The sequence below is a fragment of the Anomalospiza imberbis genome, chromosome 3, assembly GCF_031753505.1.
Source record: "Anomalospiza imberbis isolate Cuckoo-Finch-1a 21T00152 chromosome 3, ASM3175350v1, whole genome shotgun sequence".
Lineage (NCBI taxonomy): Eukaryota > Metazoa > Chordata > Aves > Passeriformes > Viduidae > Anomalospiza > Anomalospiza imberbis.
The window spans coordinates 99,209,834-99,234,846 of record NC_089683.1 but is presented as its reverse complement, the minus strand read 5'-3'; the positions used below and the strand labels follow the sequence as shown (position 1 = coordinate 99,234,846).

At 42.8% G+C, this 25,013-nt stretch overlaps 1 protein-coding gene across 3 annotated transcripts; it reads left to right on the top strand.

Annotated features, from left to right (window-relative positions):
* Positions 1-11,464: 11,464 nt before the first annotated feature.
* On the top strand, positions 11,465-25,001 carry ENTPD6 (ectonucleoside triphosphate diphosphohydrolase 6). Of its 3 annotated transcripts, XM_068186011.1 has the most exons (15): positions 11,465-11,540; positions 13,046-13,387; positions 14,706-14,782; positions 15,203-15,346; positions 15,780-15,855; positions 17,105-17,140; positions 18,300-18,388; positions 19,636-19,715; positions 20,622-20,686; positions 21,046-21,147; positions 21,609-21,749; positions 22,628-22,684; positions 23,272-23,384; positions 23,655-23,756; positions 23,834-25,001. In XM_068186011.1, exons 2-14 carry the CDS (start codon positions 13,129-13,131, stop codon positions 23,742-23,744), a joined length of 1,329 nt encoding a protein of 442 aa, XP_068042112.1. In that variant the 5' UTR covers positions 11,465-11,540; positions 13,046-13,128; the 3' UTR covers positions 23,745-23,756; positions 23,834-25,001. The 3 variants fall into 3 exon arrangements, with proteins under 3 accessions (XP_068042112.1, XP_068042108.1, XP_068042109.1); XM_068186007.1 differs by having other exon boundaries at positions 23,655-25,001; XM_068186008.1 differs by lacking the exon at positions 11,465-11,540 and adding an exon at positions 11,575-11,621 and having other exon boundaries at positions 13,047-13,387; positions 23,655-25,001.
* The last annotated feature ends 12 nt before the right edge of the window (positions 25,002-25,013 follow it).

The window sequence follows — 25,013 nt, the reverse complement described above, 5'->3', positions numbered from 1 at the left end:
CAAGATGAGGATTCTTTCAGTCACGGGGCTGGATCCTCAGCTGCTGTGGACTGACCCAGCTTTCTCAGCAAATGGGACTATGTTGACTTACATCAGCTGGGAATCTGTTTGCTCTCCTGCTTCACATGGAATGGACTCACAAAGATTATCAGTTAGCTTTAAGACTATCATGTTTTTATTGTAAAGAAATCACTCTAAAAGCATTTTTCTCTATCCAGTTTTTAAGAATCCAATCCTCTGCCATAGCTTAAGGACAAACAATTTCATGATTACCACCAGCAGAGCCAAGGCCAACTTGAGAAAATTTTATTTATTTCCTGATAACATAATCCATATCCCACTGAATTGCCATGTGAAATATACTCCTGTGTAATACCAAAGTGTTAATGGCACAGAGTAAAATCGCAAGCTGGTTTGAAATGCAGAGATTTTGAAGGAAAAGATATGAAATCACATAATGCAGCACCATAATCGTTTGACAATAAATGATCCTTTTATCCGATTATTATTTCAGTTGCATGTCTTTAATAAAATGCAGCAGTCACCCATTCCTCAAAGCATTTGGACCACGTCTATGATCGAAGAGCAGTGGCCTGTACCAGGAAAGCTGTATCCTGATCCTTTTTTACCCCATGCACAGCCCGAGCTCCTCAAATCTCAGGACCCATCAGAGGGTGAGACTTAGGATCACAGGCACAATTGCTTTATAGTGCAGCAGCTCCAGGGAAATCATCACACCAATGGGTACCAACTAGGAGGCAGGAACTGGCAAGGACAGACACTGAAATAAAAAGGCAGCACTGAAATAGACCATGACTAATAGAATCAAAGAAAGTAAGAAGGAAGTTCCTGCTTTTACCAAGAGCAAACTTATCTTGTGTTTGTTAGCTTGTTAGCTGGCCTTTCTACAAGATGCTGATTGTTGAGCTGCCATTCACAGTTTAGAACAATTTTCTTTAAGCCAATAAACTTTGGCAGTTTCAAACAAGGAAAGAAGCAGTGGTCACATATTTTGGAGAAAGCTGCAGGTGACTGACTACCTGCTCCTTACCTTTACAAGGAGGAAAAGTAGGTAACTCAACGTGTAAAGAATTTTGGAGAGCTAACACAGCATCAGGAAGTCCTGCTTTTTATGGTTTCAGAACAGACAAATGACCCTTTTCCATGAGATTATAAGTTGGCTCAAAGATTGCAAACATGCTGATAAAATACTACTACAGCTTCTCAGAGGAATTTTATTTCATTCTGATTTAAATAGAAATGAGTGTAATACAAAATTGGCTGTGCCCATATTGGCAAGTTTTCAATCTATTTGACTGCTAAATCCTCAAATCAGCCTTTTCTCAGCCCAGAGGAGTTTGGTCAACCACTGAGCTGCAAAGAAACATTCAATGTTACTGATTTTCCATCACATTTGCAAAGGTGATAAATCAACACTAAATAGCACAGGTCAGATGTGCAAGCAAATTGAACCACTTGCAGAAATAGATTTTTGCTTCCAAAAAACGAATCTACCTCTCCATGGAAAAAATGGTGACTAGAGACAGTCCTTTGGGGTGGTACCTAAAATAGCTAAGAAAATGTTGAATAGAATGCCTTGGTTGGAAAACATTGCCTCCCAGAAGCAAGATGAATTTGGGTAAAAAAAGAAGGGGCATATTTTTCACCATGGATTCCCCAATTTTATTTACAGCAGACAAAAAAATGTGCTGTTCTTAACTGTGCCAACTATGAACTTGACTGTTCATATATGGTGTCATGTGCACATGGGGTGGAGTAACACTATTCACCCTCAGAAATACATTTTCAGAACCTACAGCATAAAGATATGAGGCAGAGATGGATTTCCTTTTATTATTTTTATTTTTTGGGGGTGCTGCTGTTATGTGGCCTCTGGCGACTTGAAGTCTACCACATCAGCTTCTGAGATTTTCCAGAAGAAAAGCAGATGCCCATCCACGACATTCACATCACCTGACCACAACTTGCTTCTCTATAACTTTTCTCAGCCTTGGCAGTAGCCACTGGACTACCAAGGCTCTGGACATCTGGCAGGAATGCAGCGGTCCAAAAGGTGATCACATAGCAGCACCTGAATACTTGTATTAGGGCCTGCAAGGTGAGCAGCTGAGCTAAAACTCAGCTCAGGACAGTGAGAGGATGGTGGAGAAACATCAGCACATTCAAAGCTGGGCAGCAGAACCCTTAGACACCTGCACAAATGAACAAAGCTGGTGAGAGCACAACCTCTTCAGCAGGCACAGATTAATTGGAGTGTCTAACCAAAATGCCCACATATGACAGATACAGTCACCCCTCACCTATACTGTCCTTCTGCTGATTATGTTGCAGTGATCTGCAGTTTGGGTTTTGGAACTGGAGAACTAAATGTGGTGTGAACACTGAGAAGGACTGTCCATTCAGTTAGATTCCTTTCCTTCCAATGTCACTCTCCACCAACTCCAGCAAATTCAGACCAGAATAAAAGTAATGCCACTAAAGCAGTCATATATTGGTAGCTCTGGTGTTTCTCTGGCTGCTAAAATCCCACTGTGTGATTTCTCTAGAAATAAAAGTGCAGTTCAGTTACAGGACTGGGGCCACATCTCCAAGCACAGAGCATGTGCACCAGGAATGGCAGTACAAGCTTACAGCTGACATGTGTTTTCTTTCACCAAAAAAAAAAAAAAAAAGCTATGAAATGAGCAAAAATCTTAGCATCAACCCAGAGAATTAGACACACGAAGAGGCAATATCCCGCAGAATCACTCTTTTCCTGCTAAGGGACTCCACCCTCTGCCTGTCCTCGACGAGGCTCCAACTTCGCGCTGGTGGGGAGAAAGGCGTTTGTCCAAATTACCTTTTTTTATTCATGGGCCTTCCTTAACAGCAATGATAAGAATAACAAATCCTGTGGGAGCAATGTAACTAATTCATGCGCGGATGTGCAAATGGGCAATTTGCAAACTAATTGCTCCTGCACAATGCGCTGTGCAGACAGGTTGTCCAAACACTGGCTCTGCGCACTATTTGTAGCCGCGGCTGCCTGGTAAGAGGCGGTTGAAATACTTTCTGGGCAGACAATGGGCTTGCTCAAGTGTGCAACTATTTCGGAGGGAAGCTATCCCGCCCACCCTGGGTGGCGAAGGTTTGTTCTGCCTTCGTCCAGCTGCCGCGTTGTGCCAGGAAAATACAGGGGCCATGTGCGGGACAAAACAGTTTTGCCTTATTGCCTCTGCCAGCTTGGGAGGACGCAGGGAGTATCAGCAGCATATGGACCCCGGGGGATTTCAGCCATTTAACAAACATTATATGCTCCATAACAAAACAACAATATTTTGGTACTTAGATCAAGCAAATAACTAAATTAGATTCCCTAGACGGTGAGGACTGGTATGCTAATTGCCTTGCCTTGTGGATTTTCTATGTGGCTCCCCAAGAAACAGATTGGCCCATTTTTCAGGCAACTGATTGTTAATTGGAGTAATGAATAGCAGGCTGGAGGGTCCATCACTTCGCTTGGTAAATTCAAACCCCTGTTATTCATGAGGATAGGAAAAGCGAGTGGTGGTGGGCAAACGGCTGGCCCCAGGTCAACTCCAATTCGGTTTTCTTTCTCTTTACTCCAGGAGCACAAGGGGAAATTTAGCACTTGATTCCACCATCCCTCGGGGATACTGTGCTCTTCAAACAACTGAATTGTCCCCAAGAAGGGCTTGCCCCTCTGACTGCAGACAGCCAGTACATTTACTGAGCAGGTTTCTGCTGATCTCCTCTGGTAGTGGTCTCTAACGTAAGCAACCTCTGCTGCTTCTGGGAAAGCCCTCAGTTTTGCTGTGCTCTGCTTCCCTGGTATCTCTGATGTGACCCAGCCCTCAAGCCCACACTGGCAGGGATGAAGGCCTTGTTTCCCACCCCACTCTCTCCAGTGTCTGGCTTTGATTGCAAACAAAGTGTGGAAATGATGAGCTCTCTCTGTTCTCACAATTTTTGCTGTAAGCCAACCTTTCCCATCTCCCTGGGGCTGAGCAGTCCTCTCCAGACCAGCTCTGTGGGTGCACACAGGACACCTGCCTGCTCTGCTGGGACATCTTCCCTGCAACTGCTTTCTGCACCATGACTCAACGTACAGAATGCCTGAGAACCATGGCCCAACCATTCACCAAAGACAATACTATGAAAATTTCAGAAATGGGTCCCTCTAGGGCATTTCAACTACTATTCCACAACTGATGAGATTTTCAATTTGTTAGTTGAACCAGAAAATAGCTTTTACAAATTTACAGAGATATGCAACTAAAATATTTTAACTTGGTAGAGCATCATCTTTCCAGACAACTGTGGTTATACACGCTACTAAAAAGCAGAGATTGTTTCAGTTATTAATTTTAAAAGACATGCACAGTTTCTGCTTCATGTTGAGCATGAAGATGGCTCAAACCAGCACACAGGTGCCTAACATCAAATTCTTTTCCTTCTGGAAAGAAATGGAAATCTTGCAGAATCATTTTTCTGCATCACAGTATCAAAGTAAATGAGCTCATCAGAGAGACTAAGATAACATTTTGTAAGAAGAGACTTATTTTGATAAGTTATGTTAGAAGACAGGTGACCCTATTTACTGAAAAAACAAAGGTAGCACAATAGACTACACTTTATAGTCAAAAGCAATTAATGGATTTTGGTGTCTGCATTTCTGTGTGCTCAGGGTGGGTGCTCCTAAAAGTGCAGTTCTTAAAGAGCAGAGAGACTGGTGCTGCAAAGTCTTAAAATGTCTCAACTTGAAGGTTAGACATTTCCAATATTTACTTCTCTGAGCATCATCACTGTTGCTTTATAAGCAACAGTGAATTTATCACTGGAGCACTTAAAAATACATTCATCTATAGGAACTGAACTACTGAAAATTAGCTTGCTTCTTCAAGGAAGTTTAGAAATACTGGAGAAGAGTCCTGCAGCTCCTGAAGCATAGATGATTGAAGGTTAACAAGAGGCTACCACTAATATTTATTTATCAGTAGCTGGGGCAAGACATGGAGAAACTAATGGAGAATACTTCTTTTCTCTCCAAGGTATACAATGATTACTTCACACACAAAACTTTAGACACCTCCTAACAAATGAGAGGTACATATCTTTTTAGAGCAAAAAATAACTCTTAGGATCATTGTCCCTTATGAAACTCTAAGCATCCATTTCTAATATACAGTGCAATTCCACATGGAGGACTGAGACCAGTGAGTTCGTCCTCAAGGGGCGGTGGGACAGCAGAGCACCTCCAAGAATGGCTCTCAAGGCAGGAGACTCACCTTCAAAATTGTCTCTTAGGACACAAGAAGCAACATTCAACAAAGAAGAAAATGGGTTATATACATAGCAGAGAATTGGCAGCCAGCTGTATTTCCCTATTTCCATTTCTACACATATCAAGCAAAGGAATATTATGAGTATTAAGGAAAGACAGACACTTTCAGTTTTCTGGTTTTCATAATAACTTCAAATTGCTTCTGACATGCTTTACATAATAGTCATTGAAAATATCACAAGACTCACACAGAGAATTCATCATTAAACTAAACAGTGTGAAAACAAGTAATCATCTGAAGATGCAAATAATTTCCAAAATCCCAGGACTACTGTCTGTAGTTATAATCTAACTGGCAGCTGAATAATAAGGGAGGCTTTTCCCAGAGATCTTCAGTGATAGCACAAGAAGTGAAGGCCACAAACTGGAACATGGCAAGTTCCCGTTAGGTATCACACAACATGTTTCATCCTTATGGATTGTTTACTCCAGGGGCAGGGCCCCATGAGTCTCCATTCTCGGAGGTACTAAACACTCAGCTGGACAAGGCTTTGAGCAATCCAATCAAACATCAAATTTGGCCCTGTTTGGAGCATGGGAACCTTAAGAGGTCAGCTTGAAGCTAAATTATTCTGGGTTTCAAATATCGTGTTCAAAAAGGTTTTTTTTTATTTTTATCAAAAGCTGAATCTTAACATCATACATAAGCCAGTAATAGCTTTTAAAAGCTCTGTAGAAGAGGTTGGGATCAATCTTCTGCAGAGAAAAGCAGAATGATAAGGCAAGAAATTACTTCCTTATCCCTCAAAATATTCACAATTGACTCCAAGTTTATGACAAGATCATAAAAATCTTTCTTAACAAAAGCTTGTTAAAGGCATGTCTATTCCAACAGACAAACCTGTGCCACTCAACAACCAGCCTACAAAATTAATAATATGTATATTTGAATAAACACTTTACCCACCAACCCGCTGGTTAAACATTTATTTTTGACTGCCTGGAAGTCAGGCAGTCAAAAATATATCAACATGAAACACAAGGGACAATTTATGAAATTGCAAACAGTTTAAAATGGCAGCAATTTGTTTCACTTTTTTCATCCTCCCCACCTAATTTTTTCTCCAAAACCAGCTACTTGGAGTCAGGGCTATGTGACAGCCCACAGATAGGTGCATTTATAGTGAATTAGGATAAATTAAAAACACAGTGATAGCAGACACAAAACAAAAATCTGGGGAATTCTCCTTAATTAGATTACACTCAGCGCGCCCTGTCTATCTGAATGAGGACACGGCAGTGGAAACCGCCTGACAGCATCACTAATGCAACTGAGGGGGTCTGTGGCAGCAGACATCTGTTTTAAAACCCTGATCCAAATCTGCCCCTAGAGGCACATCAGCCAGGCTTTGGACGTCGGTCTGAAACGTTAAAAGCAAAATTCATACTTGCTGGGAGCAGGTGCAGTTCCACTAAACTCACCACATTTCAACGGCACCCTGGATTTCAAACAGCTCTAGCAGTCTGCAAGTGCAGCACAAGCACAAGGAGAAATAGACCCATTCATTATAAAACACTCACCTATTAGCAAGGTGTAGTAATGCTGCTTCCCAGCCTAGAAAGGTCTCCAAAAATTGACCAAAGTGCAAAGTACGCTTAGCCCCTAAACACTGCCCTACAAATCAAGGGCTTGAAAATTGTGTTGTGTGGTGTTTTCTCCCTCATGCTTCATTTTCTTGCATACAGACCTGTTGGAGGATCTTGCATACATCCTCTTACTTAGAAAAGCAATAAAAACAATTTTTTTCCCCTCTGAAAGGAGAATCTATTCATGTTTTATTACAACAATCCATGGTACATGTCAAATACGGCGGGGCCAAGGAGGAAAATCTGGCAATGATCCTCCTGTACATCATTTCAGACAGCAGGCACACACCTCAGAATAAATACATAACCGCTAAGCCATCCCCATTCATGTTTATAATTAGTGCAATCTATTTAACAAACAGACACATAATATAGGTCAATTATGTAGGTCATGATAAATTTATGAAGAACTTCAGCCTGTAGGGCACCAAAAAGACCACGTTGAGGCAGCATTTCCAAAGTTACAGTTCATTTCTGCACGTGGTTTGTGAGCATCAGTGAGGAACAGCAGAGACCTCAGTTTTTCTGGTTTGTGGTACTATAGCCACAACCATCAAGGAAAACATCAGCGGCATTCCCTGGGAGACACCCCCTATGATCCAAGCACAGAACTGCCCCTCCAAAATATTGGACCAGTTACTACTTTCAGCCAAAATTGCCAGAAGCATAAATGTCTCAAAGGTATTTAATTTCTATGACTTTGTCAAAAAGTGATGGGTATCCAGAGGGGAGATAGAGAAATACGTTATTTATGCTTCCTCCATAGGAAAGGAAATGGTAACTCAGCATTTGTCTGGTATGTTTGATCATGGCCCTCTTAACCAGGGACAGATGCAGCTGCAGAGAAGTTGCAGTGCATGCCAAGTTCTGCCTTGCTAGGAGTTTTGGGAAGGAATGATAAAGAACCACAGTGGAGGGCATCAGAGAGCAGCAGATGTCGTGTGAGGTTTCAGGTAAGAGACAGGGCCTCAGAACTACCTGTCCTTCTTAGGATTATGGGGAGGAGGCGGTGATAGATGGCCACAGAAAAAGCTACACATGAATGGTTTGCAGCAAGGAGACTAATTTATCATTCAGGGTTCAATGAACATCACACTTTTCTGCTACAGGTCAGCGTGAATATAATTTGTTCTTTGAGATTAAGGGAGAAGATGGAACTTGAATGGAAATTTGAGCTATAGGTTTAGTTGCTGTTCCTTTTCCTGAGTATTTCCAAGCACTGCAGCAGACCAACTCTCTCGCTAGAGAGAGTTGTGCCTCTCTGAGGATGTAGGGACATGGATCATCCAGTGGGATTTGGCCCATGTTGCTACCTGGCTTGCACAACATGCAAATCACATGCAGTTCATGGGCACACTGTGACAAAAATACTGACTTTGTACTTAAAATACAACATAATCTTATTACTGTTCACAAGAGTTGTGACCAAATTGGTGAAATAACATATTAATTATACAGATTCTCCTATCTGTACAATTTGTCTTTGATCTCTGTTTATTATTTCTCATTCAGACATCCAAAACAATTATTTTTATAATACGAGAGTGGCAGAGATAATTTCCCAAATGGTTCCTAAACTGGTTCCCAATAATCTGCATTTTACCTCAGGTTTGATATATATAATACAACAAGCTATGAATCTAAATGTTCAAGTATAAGTAATATCTACAATCACGATGTACTTCATACATACATACATACATACATACATACATACATACTACATCATACTTGAAAATTCATTACAAATCTCAGACTGTGTGGCTTAATTCTAAGAATGACCACAGTACTGTGTATGACACAGTTTCAGGAATGGATCCAAAACTCTTTAAACCACCTACACTCCATCCCAGGTCTGCAGCTGAGGGAAGAGGGTTTCCACAAACAGCCTGAGAACTGTTCCCATGCTAATGTTTTTAATGTAACTAATGTTTTTCAGAAGAGGGAGAAAAAAAAAAAAAAAACCAACTCAGTATTACATTTCTATTTCTTTGGAATCTCTAATCCTAACTGCAGCACTCTTTATGAACATATATGCAAGATAGTTCCGTTTCAACTAAGAGAAATAAATACTCTACTATTTTGCCCCTGTCCCTGGGAAAATGGCGTTCCTGACAAAATACTGCTCTCTGCTGGCCTTGACCTGCTTTTCCTCAAGGGCCTCACCTCCTGAGATCTACCTTCTCTCGTGTAAAGGGAAAAAAACATCTTTTGCTGACCTAGCAATTGGTGACAGGAGCATTTCTTTATTTAGGATTAAAAAAAATTATTTTGCTAAGGAAAACCATACTGATATCACTGAAGTCTTCTGTCTTGAAGAAAAAATGCAAGTAGTCCTTCACCCCGAGTAACCCTCCAGAAGTATTCCTGTTTTCTTGCAACCTGGAAGAAGAAGAAACAGGCCGTTGATGTAGCAGGATCTCTGTTGTGATGAGTTCAGATGACTGTGTGTTTCTAAACAGAAGGAACTCAAGTCCTATTCTAGGTTTCAGGAAACTTTTTCTTCTACGTGGGAATTTTCACAGCAGCCCAAAATCCCAGTGACAACCACAGAATTTGAGATGGGGCTCCCTAGTCTTTTAATTCAAAGACAGCTCCAGACCAGATACAACTCAGATACAACTCTGAGTAGTTTCTATACTTCCTATCCCCGTTTTTTCGCTGTTTTACCAAAGGAGGATCAGAACAAAGCTAACTTAAAAACAGCTTATTTGCATTGAATTTACCTTCACACTGCCACTAGATATCACTGAGCTACATCTGGCATGGATCATAAAAAAAGAACCATAAAAAAATCATTTTTAGTCTGTCAACATCTTATATTTTGGGGCAGATCAAGGTGATGCCATGCTGCAGACTCACAAAGACCAGTGACCATGCCCAGCTATGACCATGACCATCCTCCCCTCAGTCTGGGAGATAGAAGGGCATTCACCCAGCAGTCAGGCCTCATCTTTCCTGAGGTTCTCCTGTCTATCTTCTCCCTGACAGGTTTGCAGCTCCTGAGATGCCGTGACTGACAGGAATGCCACAGCAGCAATGTTGGGATTAACACCTACGAGAATTAGCAGAACATTCTCGCATGTCTTTTTTTCTCCAGCAGCTGGCAGACTCATGTTTCTGTGGTGAAACCACACCAGCAGGCTCTTGCTTACAAACCACCAGAGAAACTTAACATATATTCTATTGCAATCACATCACAGAAGAGCCACAAATCTTTTAAAAAATTTAATTCTTTGTACTTGAGGTATGGAGAAAGGTATGAAGCAGCTACTCAAGGGCATCCTTTGCTCACATCTACTCATGCTCCCTGCCTCAGACCCATCCCTAACTTGCAGACCAAGAGCTTCTGGGAGGGTTGGTTCGCACTGGGGTGCAGAAGGTGCCCAGCAGCCCTGCCAGCCTTCTCCTGGTGGCATTATCCCTGGGCCATGGGGTCTCTGCCACCACCCGCACAGGCCTCGCTCTGCTCTGTCCCCCCTCACCTTGAGCACCGCTCCTGTTATTGTCCACAAAAATCAGATTCATTACCCAAGTGTGCAACAAGCCAACAGTTACACACTCAAGAAAGACATCTGATTATTTGTTTCAGAGCTGCACAAGCCCGGATGATTGGTGTTATTCTACAAACCAAGGATGCCCCTCAGGACTTTCCAGGCCATTATTTATAAACAGATATTTAGTACTAGTAACCTCCCAAAATGTTACTGTGTTCCATATCTATCTGTGCCCCAAATTGTTCTTATCTCTAAGACCCTGGACCAGAGAAGAGAGCCAGAGTGGGAGTGTCACAGGCCCTTTTAAAGTCTTTGTTCACCAGGGGGTAGTGAGATTTAGCAATTCTGTTTCCAGTGGTTACTTACTGGGGTTTTGGTTTTTTTGCCTGTTGCTGTTTCACTTGTTGGTAAACTTATTTTTTTCACTTTTATCTATTTGTATTCATTCTTTATTGGTGGAAGGGGATTGACTAAAACTAAAGGGAGATAACTCATTTAGAGCATCCACCTCTTAAATTGTCTTAAACCAAGAGAGTACAGCCCCTCTATTAGGACTGGTTAGTAATTATAATACAAACTATGCGACCCACATAATTTCCATACGTGCTATGGGAAAGGGTCTTCACCTGGCCAGCACCTTTTTGACCTACAGGCGCGACTTTTTAGAACCATAATGAACATATTTCAGCTATCGGACACATGGACCTTGAGTGTTTTGCTAAGTCGGCAGTGGACACATCAACATCTTGATGTACCTCATCCTTAGAGCTCCTTAGCTCCACGGCGTCCTTGACTACGTGACGTTAACTACCCCCTGATTCGAGATAATTTTGACACATTCCACACTGTTTCTCCACACCTTTCTGACCGTGCGGCATTTCTCCTTTTATATATATATATATACTTTATTATTATTATTTTTTAAGGCCATTTCCGCGGAGCTCCCGCACTGAGGGGCTCGCGGGCCGCTCCAGGGACCGCCCGCCCCTCCCCTCACGGAGCCGCGCGCCCGCCGCGCGCCTGCGCCGTGGGGGCGGAGCCGCCCGCGAGCCGGGCGGCGGCGGCGCCATGGCGGGGCCGGCGGGGGCGGCGTGAGTTTGGGAGGGAGGGAGGGAAGGAAGGAAGGAAGAGGGAGCCGGGAGGAAGGAGGAAGTGCGGGCGGCGGGACAGTGGTCTGTGTGCGAGCGAGGGACACCCCGCGGGGTGGGCCGGGTCGGGCCCGCGCTGTGCCGGGCTCCCGGCTCCCGCCTGCGTTCCCGGCTCCGGGGCGCCAGCGGGAAGCTTCTCCCTTGCAGTAAATCCCGGCGTCCCCTGACAAAGGCAGGGAAGGGACAGTCGCGATTCTCTCCAGGCCAGCGGCGGTAGGGGGTTAGCGCTTCCAGGCTGCTGTGCCTCCTCGTTTTGCCAGCCTCCGCTCTCCTGCGGTGGAGCTCGTGTCTCCTGGAAGGATCACCCGATCCCTGCGGCTTTCCTCCCTCTTGTGACATTCGGCTCTGGTGTAGCTGCAGCTGAGGCCTTCCCGGCACCAGGAGGATCGGAGTGGTCACCCCACAGACCTGCAGCGATTGCCACCTGCATGTCTCTGCCTGCTGGTAGAAGCCGGGAAGATTTTTAATTTGGTTGCAATGCCATCTTCCTGATTTCTGTGTCATGACAGTCTACAGTTCTCTTCCCCTTTAGCTGATCCATTCTTTATGTGTATATGTGCCTGTGATTTTGTTTTCCTCCATTTTTATGAAATGTTGTCTGTGATTTTGTTTTCCTCCATTTTTATGAAATGTTGTCTTGTCTGTTTTTAGAAATACTCTGTAATCACCCTGATTTTAAATTCCTCCCCTTCACACCTTCTGTATGCTTCCTGAATTCACATCAAGAGGTTACATATGTGTAAAAAACCTTGTTTAACTCAACTTCATCAATTGGTTTCCTTTCTCTTCATTACTCTATCAAAAAAAGGAAAAATTGCATGTAATTTTTCTCCCCATAAATTACCACTGACTGCTTTTTAATCATCTGAATAATGATATGTGAAGGCTTGTAGATTTTTTGGGTTGTGCTTTGCTGTAGTTTCCTTCCTGGTGTTAGAGATAGGGGAGGAGGGCACTCAATTCCCTGGATCTTGCATCTTGCCTTTCAAATGTTAATTTTAAATTATCTTTGTCCAGTCTTCTGGGACCTCCCTCACCATCCAGAAACTAACAAAGATAACTGCCCAGAGAAGCTGTGGGATCTTCATCCTCAGAGTTTTTCAAAGTGCTCTTGGATATAGCCCTTGGCCACATGGAGGGTCCCAACAGCTGCCCCTGCTGTGAGCAGGATGTTGGATGAGGTCCCCTCCCACCTTAGTCACTGTACTTAGCTTCTCTGAACCCTCCTTATTTTGTGCCTTATTAGGCCTCTGTAGAAATGGGGGGAAAGAAGATTTGTGCTGCTCCATGCCTTAAAGTGAGCTGTGGGACTGGAAGAGGTGCTAAAGGAGGTTGCTTTCCTCTTGTTCATTGGGAAAATAGTGTCCAGTGTCGTGGGCATCATACTTTTAGATCCTTCTATCAGGTTGGAAAAATAAAACAGATCCTTTCTCTTCTGTTGGATGTAGGAGTGATGTGGGAGCCACCTGTTCTGCCTGAAGGACAAAGAACAGACCACTTGATAAAGGGAAGAAACAAAACATCCCATTAAATGGAAGCCATGAAGATATCAAAGCGGTTCTTCGCTTTTGGGATTCTGACGTGCATAGCTGTTTATGTTGCATACGTAAAATGGCACTTGGGCTCCAAACCATTTGTGGGAGCCACAGAAGGAGTTGCTGAAAGCAGGGGAGATAAACTGACCCATCAGGCAGTGACCACAGATCTCTCTGTCTTTTATGGAATTATGTTTGACGCAGGAAGCACGGGAACTCGCATCCATATATTTAAATTTGCTCAGCAGCCAAGAGGTATGTCCTGCTCATTGCATGACAGATTAAGTCTTCCATAAATTGTGGAGGAGATTACTGATGACATTTTCCTGGGGTCTACTTGAACATACATGCTTCAGGTCTTTCCAGAGAGCCATCAGGAGGTATGAAATGGTTCAGGCATGAGTATTTGGATGAAATTATGAAGATGTTCAACAAGGGGAAAATGCTGTAATGTCAGAATATGAAGTAAATAGCAGCTGTACTTTTAGAGTAGTGTCTTGAAGAAAGGCAGTTTTTCATCACACTGGTGGAAGAGACAATTATAAATTCAAACTGCCTTATTTCCCCAAATTGTTTAGGTTGTTTGGTGTCTCCAGTTCCTGGCAGTGAGCTGCTCCTCTCTACGGTGTCTGGTTTACTGCATCCTTGGCTTCAGTGTTAGGTTTAAGCTGCAAAACAAAACAAAAATTGTAAATAGTTTGATTAAAATTGCTGTGTTTTGCATCTGGACAGAAACTGCTTCTGAGAATTGAGACAAAGTGTACAAAAAAAGCTCCAGCTTTCCTCTGCAGTAGTAAGCTTCATTTGTTTGTATGTTGTCAGCTCCCCTTTGTGAAACTCTTAAAGATCAGAGAACCTGGGTGGGTGCTGTTGGTAGGTGATCTAAAGGCTCTGTTGATTATTAGCAGCGTGGTGTATGGTGTGATTGGCTTTAGGTTTGCATAATGGGTTGGTGTAAGGCTCAGCCACCACAGCTGTTAAACAACAGTCCATGGATTTCCTTCTTTTCCTGTACCTCCAAGTTTTTGCTTCTTCCTTTCCTGCTTCATTTGAAACAGAATTTCAGAAAGTATCACAGCAAACTTTATGGAGCTTAAGTGTTTCCTGGACTGCTGGTTTATACAAGGTACTGCAGCTTTCCAAAGTACTGAAGTCTGCATCCCTCTGCTGCCATTGAAAATAGTGGAAAAGCTTCCATTAGGTTTTGCTGGAATCAAGTATAGCCAGAACAGGGTTGGCTGAAACAAGAGGTCCTTTTTTGCAGGTGCATTTTGAAAAGCTGCACATGGCAGGTTTAAGGCCTCAAAGACAGCTTGCACCCATCTGGTGACTGATGTGCATAGTGGACAGCAGCACCTGACAACCAGTGATGGCTTTAAAAGTGGTTTTCTCAGGTTCTAATTCCATAGCCAGGGCTGTATTTGAAGATCAGGTGGCTGATAATAGTTCATTACACAGAGACTTTAATTGACTTCTATTAGCACACAATAATGGAATTTTTAAAATGGCTTTCTTTTTGTGCATGCAAAATTATTTGTACCATTACTTATTTTGGAATGCTGCTTTTGAACAGAGGCTCCCAGATTAACCCATGAGACGTTTAAAGCACTGAAACCAGGTCTGTCTGCATATGCTGATGATGTCGAAAAGGTAATTTAAGTTACTTCTTTCTTGTCTCCCTTACCTTCTGGTTTGCAGGGATTTAGGGACTTCTGAGAGCCAGACTTAGACCCAGCTCATAGTGTTTTACGAAAGCCTTTGCTTTCTGAAAATTTGTCATACTGCCTTTTGAGTCTTTTGTAGCCAAAAAAATTTGGTGGCAGAGTTCTCTTTCATGTTTGAAAAAGTGACTCTGTTTTGCACCCGTTGTTCAGTATTTCCCATTTGTATATTATATATTCTATTCTATTCTTTTTGCTGTAGTGAGATAGTGAGTCCCTGCACCTTCTCTTGACCCCTTTTAATATTAATTTGTCTCTGTTTCCCATTTACAGTGAATCATAGCTCTGATCACCCTTTTGATCTTTCAAAAGAGTTTTTAAGATGTCTTTTATTGTTCTTTGCTTACAGAGTGGCCAGGGAATAAAAGAGCTCCTGGAGGTGGCAAAGAAGGAAGTTCCTATGGAGCTGTGGAAGTTTACTCCTCTGGTCCTGAAAGCCACAGCTGGCCTACGGTTGCTGCCAGGAGAGAAAGCTCAGAAGTTGCTGGAAAAGGTATTAGCTCTTGTCTTTCTGTTTGCTTTCCAGAAAACATGCTCTTGTTAAACATGCAGCACCCTGGGACATTCCTGCAAGCTAGGGTGTCCATCTCCTGCTTTTCCCATGTATCTGCAATACCTTGAGGGTTACCAATTCCAGCAAAGCAAATGGGATTCCCTTCCCTACCCATGTCCATCCCTTGTTAATGGCATTTCCGAGCAGTCTTCATGCTTGAAATCCCATCACATCCACCCCTGTTTCTGCACCAAACTGTAGGGCCAGCACATAAAGGCTGCTGCATGTTGGACTCTTGAACTTCAAACAAAGTGGTGAGCAGCAGTCAGGATCTGGCCCAGGAAGAGGAAGAGTAGTGTAAAACTGGTTTTAAAAAGCTTGTTTTCCAGCTGAAAAAGTGTTTCTCTGAATGTAGCTTTTATTTGAACTACAGGTGAAGGAGATTTTTCAGGCCTCCCCCTTCTTTGTGAGGGACAATTGTGTGTCAATAATGAATGGAACTGATGAAGGTAAGCATCTTTATGGAGATTCTTTCTGCAGTTCTGGAAATTCCTCTGCACTGTGGCAAGTCCCTGCCTGCTGCAGTGGGAGCCCATAAGCAGCAGGTTTGACAGAAGCAGAGTTTTTATGCAGCCACAGGCAGTGCCTGCCAAAGAAATCTTGTGCAGTGTTTTCCAGTTTGAAGTCCTGAGCTCTGTCCTGATCTCGAAAGCTCTTAGTGTTGAGCAGTTCCTGTAGGATCATCAGAAAGCCAGTATGCAGTCAGCACTTTTGGAGAAGCTTCTGAATATCTGCTTGTTGAATTCATCTTCAACAATTGGGTTAGCCCACTCTACTCTTGACAATGCTTATCAGAGCTCTCTGGAAGTACTTGATCATAATGTTAATTATAATTTATCTAATGAGTGGGAATGTGAGTTCAATCTGAAAAAAAATGTTGTATAGGGAAAAAAATACATGCTGAAGTAAGTTCATGTTCATCCAAAAATGCTGAGGACAGAATGTCAAAATTCTAAGTAACTGAGTGTTGAAATGTGTTTTAAATCTGCTCAGAAACCAAGCTTTAAAATAGCTGAAGCTGTTTATGAGTTTCTATTCTTGCTGCTTAATGGAGGAAAGATTTTCTTTTGTTTTGAAATCAGTAATAGCAGTGATAGCCTAGGTTCAGCCAAGGATTGAAGTAGGCCATGCTCTCTGGCATGCCTTGAGTTTTAACCACATTAATAAGTACTTGAATTTGTTAACATAAGGCCACTGATTCACCTAATTTTTGGGGAACGGTTTATAAAACAAGAAGGGGACAAAAACAGCATAGCTCACAAAATTGCTTCAAGGAAAACAGGCAAAATTAGAACACTGAAAGATGAAAATTCTTAGTATTCATAAAGAAAAGTGGAGTGCCTGACATCAAACAAAAGCCAACAGTGGATGTTTTCCTAGAAAATGAGCAATGTGAGTTTCAGTCATCTCTTTGTCTTTTAGCTAAGGACTGAAGCCTTTGTGACTTCCTGCCCAAGTTTTTGACCTGTGAAATACAGAGTTCTCCAGGCATTTCATACATGGGGCTTCTCTCCCAAGTATCACATAAGCTCTGATAGAGAAGGTCATTCTCTTTGTTCAAATAGCCTAATCTTGAGTTTGTCAGACATTGACAGTTCTGGAAACTTTGTAATATGGCTTGACTTACTTGTTGCTGCTGTTAGATAAAATTAAATGTTATCATCTAAGCATGTGTCTTCTGAAACTTTTCCTTATTAGGTATTTCAGCCTGGATCACAATAAATTTTTTAACAGGTATGTGTACATGAGCATGTGTATAAAGATATGACCAATGCTGTGAAATTCCTGCTTTTTTCTGCCCCTGTGTGGAATTTGCTCATTCATTGGGGTGGAATGGGAGAAAGAAGGCTCTGAGAATAAGTCAGGAGTTTGTTTTTGGCTTGGCCTATTTAAGTCATTAGGATTTTGTCCATTTACTTGATGGAGTGAGAAGCTTAATCCTTTTTCCTAGATGTTTAATGTAGCTTTTCTTTCAGTTCCCTGTAGGGTACCAGAGCATTTTATTCCTTTTTAGAGCCTGCTGTGACTCTGGCTAAATTTTTTGTGTGAGTATTCTAGATGTGCTTAGCAGCTGCAGAGAATAAAAGAAAGTGCTATGCTACTTCCTTACAGATTTATAACACAGAAATGCCATGGGTGTTTATGCTGCTGAGTGAGAAAAAGGTAGCTGAGGAGTAGAGAGAAAACAAAGCTGAAGACCTCTCTGACAATACATAAAGCACTCTGCCATCCAAGTGCTCTGTTGAGCACGCAGTGTGTGGGGCAATGTGCTCTGGGGCTTCTTATGCTCCCAGGAAATACCAGAAGGGTCAGTGATCTTCAAACATCAGTTATCTTGAGGTATACTGAGGTACTTGGCACAAACTGTCCATGTCAGAAGGGTGCATTTGAAGGATCTAACTGAAAAGAACTAGATCTAAATGAGAGCAGAGGTCTTGGCTGGCAGCAGGAAGAATTCCAAGAGAGCTGAGTCTCTTAGGCCAGCTCTTTTCAGTCTGTCATCCCTTTGGCCATAGGAATCTGCAAAATATTGCTAAGGGATCAGGGAGAGGTGGCCAAGACAACCACATTCCTCTGTGTTACAAAGTGGTTACCAGAGCAGAGTTTGCAAAAGGTCTTTGCATCCAAAATGTTTAGGAAAGCAGTAACCAAAGCTGCTGTGATTAGGGCAGGAAAAGCCACTGAAGAAATAAGACTCTTGTCATTTTGAGATTTTCAGGTTTGATAAAGCCAAAATTAGTGCCCAGTATATAACAGTGTAATGTAGTAGTGTGCAAAAGCTGAGAGTGGAGTTAGACTGTTTCCTTTCCTTACCACTGTACTTCTGGTTTTGTTCCTAGCCAGTTTTTCACAGTGCCCACCATGGCTTTCTCTGTTCTGTCACACATTTCAGGCAGGCTAGATGACCCACAGATGAGAAGTGTAGGGATGCTGGATTTGGGTGGTGGATCAACACAGATCACCTTCCTTCCGCGTACCAAGGTAACGTGAGCATGCACTGTTGGGAAATGCTGCTGTAGGAATCTGTAACTGCTCAGATTTCTTTCCCTTGGTAGCAGAGCAGGAGTTTTGTCAGTGTGACATGAAGCCACACTTGTGACTTGGTCATATGTGCCTTTTTATAGTCAGTCCCAGTGGCATTCACAACTCTTTGTCCATCCTCTTCATCCAGCTCCATGGGTCAGTGGTGTTTGTGGTGAGTCTGCCAGGGCTGCTTTATCTTGTGGAGGACACCACGTTCTGAATGTCTTAATCCTTAACTTTCAGTTTGTACAGTTTATAACAAAGAACAAAAAAAACAAGGCTATTAATTAATTCAAATCCAGCATATGGCCTACACTGGGGTTTAAGAACACAGTGAGGTGCCTTCTCAATCCTTGTTTCTGATTATCCTGAGTTCACTCAGTTGCAAATGAATGCCATTTTAGCTTCGTGATCTGGCATTTTTACAGCTGTTCTGTGAAGTCCTGTAGTTCTGGTATTGTAAGGCTCTGGCCTGAGCAGAGATAGTGCTCATAGTAAAGCTGCACAAAAGCAGAGGGAGTGTCTCAGCCTGGGATAATCAATACATTGCATTGTTTCAGCAGAATGGCAAGGGATGTGAAGGGTCCAGGATGTGGAAATTCTGGACATAGAGAAGGAGCTAAGATAGAAGCAGCACTGTGGCCAGAGCTTTGCTCCCCACAAACACTCTAGCTGTGCTGATGCACTTGGGGAACAGGCTACCCTTTCATTCCTTCAGACCACAGGCTGATCCTTGCTCTGTTCCTTGGCAAGCACAGGGATGTGCTTTTTCTCTGGCTTGTGCAAGTTCACAGATGAATTCACTCGAGTAGGAAGTTAATGCGTGCCTGGCCTTCCTATTAGTTTGCACACAGTTCCTGTAGTAGGGATCATGTGAAGAGGCAGTTGCTGGAGCCTCTGGACAAAAGCAGTTAAGAGCTGGAATAAGGATTCCTTTTTAATGAAAGTAATTCTTTTATACAGCATATTGGTGTGGACACATACATAACCAGTTTGAACCCTGTCATGTGAAGACACTCTTAGCTCCAGGTATTGTGGCTGTCTTGTGCATCAGCAGTCAAATTGAAATCCTTGGAAATTCATCATTTCTCTCTGAATCATGCTAGGATTGTTTCACCTTTTTCCTATTGTGTTGGAAGATTACCTTGTTAATGTTTGCTGCTGGCTGGCAGAAACCTGCCAGTGACATCTTTTTCTCCCTCCAGGCAACTCTCCAGACATCACCATCTGGTCACACAACTTCATTTCAGATGTTTAACCACACCTACAAGCTGTATTCCTACAGGTTAGTTGTAGAAAAGAGAGCACAGTGCTCAGATGGAAGCTTTCTGTGAAGCCAGGGAGACTGAGGTGTTTTTCTGGAGTGGGGTCCTTGCAAATGAATACCATGAAGAAGCAGAGAAACTTGAGCCACATGATTTTGGTGGATTAACCTTGGCTGCCCACCAAGTTTCTCTACATTCCCATTTTATTAACAGGACAGGGGGAAGAAAATATGACAAAAAGCTCATGGGTCAAGATAAGGCTAGGGAGGTCACCAGTTATTGTCATGGGTGAAACAGACTTGATTTTAATTTGATTTATTTAGTATTTAATTTAATTTATTGCCAATTAAACAGTAAGATAATGAGAAATAAGAACAAAATCAAAAATGCTTTCCCTCCACCTCTCTCTCCTTCCCAGGCTCAGCTTCACTTCCAACTTTTATACCCTCTCACCACTGAGCAGCACAGGAAGATGGAGAATGGGAGTTGCAGTCAGTTCATAATGCTTTGTCTCTGTTATTTCTTCTTCCTTACTGTCTTCTCTGCTCCCAGTGCTTTGGGCCAGCAGCTTCTTCCCACCCGTGTTTGCTGTGGGATGTGGTTGGGCTCAGAAAGTCAGTTCTGTATGCAAGTGTCTGTGCTGCCTTTGAGGAGGGTACCCAGTGAGGTTCTAGGAGTAGAGTTAGAGAAATGCCATTGCCAGTTCTCCAAGAGCCTGATTACAACTGACAGCTATTGCCTGAGCTTTTTCAAAGAGAAATTATCCTTCTGGATAAGGTAATATGAGCAGCTCATGTGCATGAGCTGCTGACTTGAGCCACTTTGCCATGGCTGTCTGGAGCAGACTGGCATGTCCCAGCTAGGTTGTCAGTGGAGTATGAGAGGAGGGATGTCTGTTGCTCACAGAGGCTTTTCTCCCTTTGCAGTTACCTGGGACTTGGGCTGATGTCAGCAAGGCTTGCCATTTTGGGAGGAGTTGAGGGAAAACCCTGTAAGTTATGGGCAGTCCTCAGATCCTGGTTCTGAGCTCAGGATGTGCAGTCCTGTGGTGGGGGGAGGAGCTGTGTATCCCCTTCCCACTGGGCTCAAGGTTCCTGAGTGATATGTGGGCCCCTGTCACCATGGCTGGGTACATTTGAGACGAATGCAGGAGGTGGCACTGACATGTCCCAGGAGACTTGGATTCTTGCCAGCCGTAGGCTGGGGGTGGCCATGGGACATCCAAACCATGACTGGGCTGTGGAGGGGCCTTGCTGAGGCTGCAGGACAGTATGGAGCAGGGCTGGGGGTGAAGGATCTGAATTTACTCCTTATGTTTTTTACTAACGTGGCTTTGTTTTACTTCTGCAGTAGGAGAAGGGGAGGAATTGATCAGCCCTTGTTTGCCACCTGGCTTCAAATCCGAATGGCAACACGCTGAGATAGTGTACAAAATTAAAGGACAGAAGGCAGGTATAGTGATTTATCACTCTTGCCTTCAAGGTTAGCTGCTATTAGCACAGTAAATAATACACTCTCATCCTCTTTCAAAGACACCAGTCTGTTTACTGTTCTGTCTGGCTCCTCTTGATGTGCTGTCAAAGAGATCCTGCAGTTGCTTTGTCTTGTGCCATGGTGTGTCTGTCCAGTCAGTAAAGCTGCTGGAATTGATGCAGATGGAGTTGAGCTGTCCTTGAACAGGTCTTTCAAGACCCTTCTGCCTCAAATGATGTTATCCATCTCTGATTTATCACATAATCTCAACCTGAGGATGGTAGGTGTCTGCCTCTAGAAGAAGATTCAGATTTCAGTTCTCTGTGAAGAGTTTTGCTATTTTGCAAAAAGGTGCCTGATTCCTGGCAGATCCTAAATAAATTCTATATATATTTAACTCTCAGCCTGTAATATGATGGGGTTTTTTTGTCTTCTTTTAGGTGAGCCTCTGTATGAGTCTTGTTCTAATAAAGTGGCAAAGATGCTCTACAAAAAAGTGCATAGAGCTGAAGAAGTGAAGGACCTGGACTTTTACATTTTCTCCTACTACTACGACTGTGCAGCAGAGGCTGGTCTCATAGGTATGTCTGCTTCTGAGTTGGTTTCATTTTAAATGGCAAGTTATGGAACCAGTAGAAACACTTGCAAACATCATGATGCTTTGCTAAGCTGTCATGGAAATTAGTCTGTTGTTACACTGCTGTGCAGCATTGATCTTGACTTTATATTAATTTCTATGGAGAAGATACTGGGGCTGTGAAATAGGACCTACAGCCTTTGATAATAGTTTTTAAACAAACTGTTTGCCTTTCAGAAATGGTTGTTGCCTAATTAGTTCTACAATCTGAAATAGAAAAAACTTCATGATGATAAACAAATTTATTGGGCAGTAAAGCAGTAAAAATTATTTGGGCTTTGTGTTTGCTTCACTGACCTTTTGATGGAATGAAGATTTTCAGATATTTCCACATGCATTTAGAATGCATCACATCTCTTCCAGTGGTGTGCTTGTGTACAAAAGGCTGTCATATTCAGTGGTGAAAAGCACATAATGAGATCTCAAGTTAGTTTGGACAAACACACCCCCCTTCTCAGCTACTCTCTTTTTACAAATAATTTCAGATGTAATGTGTTGCAGAGCACCACTGCCCTGTCAGATCTGGTAACAGGTGTTCACTGGCCAGGCACCACTGGACAGGGCAGTGCAGAAACGGGGGTCAGGTGAGATGGTCTGGAAGCTCTGTTTCTGTAGGAAACAAGTCTAAAGGTTCTTCATAAACCAAGGTTTTTGAATCTATATTGAGAATCTTTTGAAGGTTCTTTTACCTTTAAAAGCAGTCTGAATTTTGAGATTGATTTTAGTGGCTCAGGGTTTGATTTCCAGACAACTTCTAAGATTTGAGTCTACAATTGCCTTTATACAAAAATGGTAAAAAAAAGTGTTTTTTTTTTCTTTTAGATAAAGAAAAAGGAGGAAGCTTAACTGTCAGTGACTTTGAAATTGCAGCTAAATATGGTGAGTAAAATACAAACACACACTAGTAATTGTGTGTAAATTCATTCCAGGTGGTAAATGTGTGACACACTAAGAAGCCTGATGCTTTTAAGTAAATAGAGTCCCTCTACATAGCATCTAACCAACATTTCTGCTTATTTCTGAAAATCTCACCTATTTTTATATCACCTATTTTTATAATAACTTGTGCTTTTGCAGTGGGTTTTATTTTGAGTTTGTCTTTTTCTTTTATGTTGTTGGGCTTTTTTTAATTTGGTTTTGTCAACATTTGTTAAATGCTGGTGCTCAAGAAAGATAACACAGCTGAGGTTGCTCAGATATTCAAAGGCTTGAAGTAGATAGAAGAAAGGCTCTTTTCCTGGAGAGATACAAGAAACTGCTGTCTTAGCGGAGAGACAGAATGTCTTGACTTCTTTACAAAGCTTATGTGCTTATCCTAATGTGTGTATGTCATTTCAGCCCCATTGTAACAGGTTCCATCACTGACAAGAGCTGTTTTATGGATTCATTTGAGATTTTTCACAGAGGGGCTGTTGCTAGACCCGAGCCCACAGTGTGCATTCAGACACTGTTTTCTTTCTTCTCAGTTTGTAAGACCATGGAAATCAGCCCTGGAAATAACCCTTTTCTCTGCATGGACCTCACATACATCACCTTCCTGCTGCAGGAACTGGGCTTCCCGAAGAGCCAAGGCTTTAAGGTGACGCTCAAAGTGGATTTGTGGGGAGAGTGGGCAGGAGGGTGCCAAGGCAGGAGTCATCCTGCCAGGAGCTTGGTTCTTGACTTACCTTCTTGCTACAACACATGGTCTGCAATCTGGGTGCAGCAACACTCTCCCCACAATGGTGGTAACTGTTTGTCATAATCTTCAGCACTGTACCCACCTTGCATGCTTCAGATTCTTCCAAAAAAATGTGTTTTAACTTTTCTGCTTTTTGTTTTGTTTTGTTTTTTGGGTTTTTTTGTCCAGCTTGCCCGGAAAATTGACAATGTTGAAACAAGCTGGGCATTGGGAGCCACTTTCCATTACATCGACTCACTGAATAGACTGCAGTACTAGTGCTCCTGGAAGGTGACATTTTGGAATTTCCATTTTTTGGAAGCCCAGCATGGAAGACCCTAATTGAAGGGTGTGCTTTTGGCTTCCAGAGTCCTTTGGAAGATCACCATGAACGATACTACTTTCCTCCCACCCCCTACCAAGTCCCCACCATCGCTAGCTCTTTTTAACAGTGCAGAGTGTAAAGGAAAAGCCTTGATTTGACAGCATGTGCCGTCAGCTTAATGTAAAAATGGATCCTTTTGGAAGGAAAATCAGGACTCTGCAGGACATCTATGATCTCTATGAGAAAAACACACCTTTTTTGGAATATGCCTGTACTACGTGCTCACAGTGTGCTGAAGTTGCTGAATGATCACTCCAGAAGGAATTCTTTACTGTCCTGATTTCAGGGTGTTTTTTTCCTGTTTGTCAGCAGTTTTCAGTGATGATTTTTATTTTACTACTCCTGTGTTCGAAGGTAAATTTGTGTGTGTGCAAAAATGGTGCATTTACACATTATGCTGCTGACAGGCAGCAGCTTTGAAACGTGGCGTGGAAGTCACAGCTCTGTGTTCCTGTTGCTGAAGGAGAAAAGCTCAGAAGTCTCCAAAACTGGATACAGGCTTGGAGGCATGAGTTGGAACCTGTGTGCCCTGTAGAGTTAAAGTCTAATGTTGATTCCCTGGCTGTTGGGAGGTGGATGATAGAAGGCAACATCAGATTTGCTGAATGAGCAAGGCCTGGGAGTTGGTACAAGGATAATGTTGGATTTGACAGTTCTAGAGCTGGTCAGAGGAAGATAAAGGAACAAGATGCAGACACACAAATAAACCCTGAGCATGGCTTACTGGACATTGCAGACTTTTGTGCGCTGGCAAGGTTGATGTAGGGCTGGGGATGAATGCATTTACATGGTATTTTGGATGTCTTTTCCTGCAGACACATCTGTGCTAAATGAATGTATTGTGGTTGCAATGAGCCAGGGCAGGGTAGCTGATGTGCTCCACTCTAACAGTGCCTGGTATGTGAGCAGGAAGTGATCACAGGGGCTGGAGGGGTTATGCTGTGCTATTTGTAATCTAATTGTGGATTTGTGATGTATTTAATGAATGTGTAGAGAAGACCCAAGTGGTCCTTTGGGGGTGCAGAAGAGCCCAACTTCCCCGAGAGCCCTGACTCATGGGCTCAGGGCAGCAGTACATGACACGGTGGCGTTCTGTGTGGGGACACTTGAACCTCGCTGTGCCTACAATAAACTCCCTATTTGAAACAGAACGTGGTGATGAG

Excerpts from the sequence above, each read along its gene's own strand:
- ENTPD6 (XM_068186011.1), top strand. The coding sequence starts at position 13,129 with ATGGAAGCCATGAAGATATCAAAGCGGTTCTTCGCTTTTGGGATTCTG. Across the intron at positions 17,141-18,299 it reads CACAATAAATTTTTTAACAG|GCAGGCTAGATGACCCACAG; the intron begins GTATGTGTACAT and ends CACACATTTCAG. Across the intron at positions 21,750-22,627 it reads AGCAGAGGCTGGTCTCATAG|ATAAAGAAAAAGGAGGAAGC; the intron begins GTATGTCTGCTT and ends TTTTTCTTTTAG.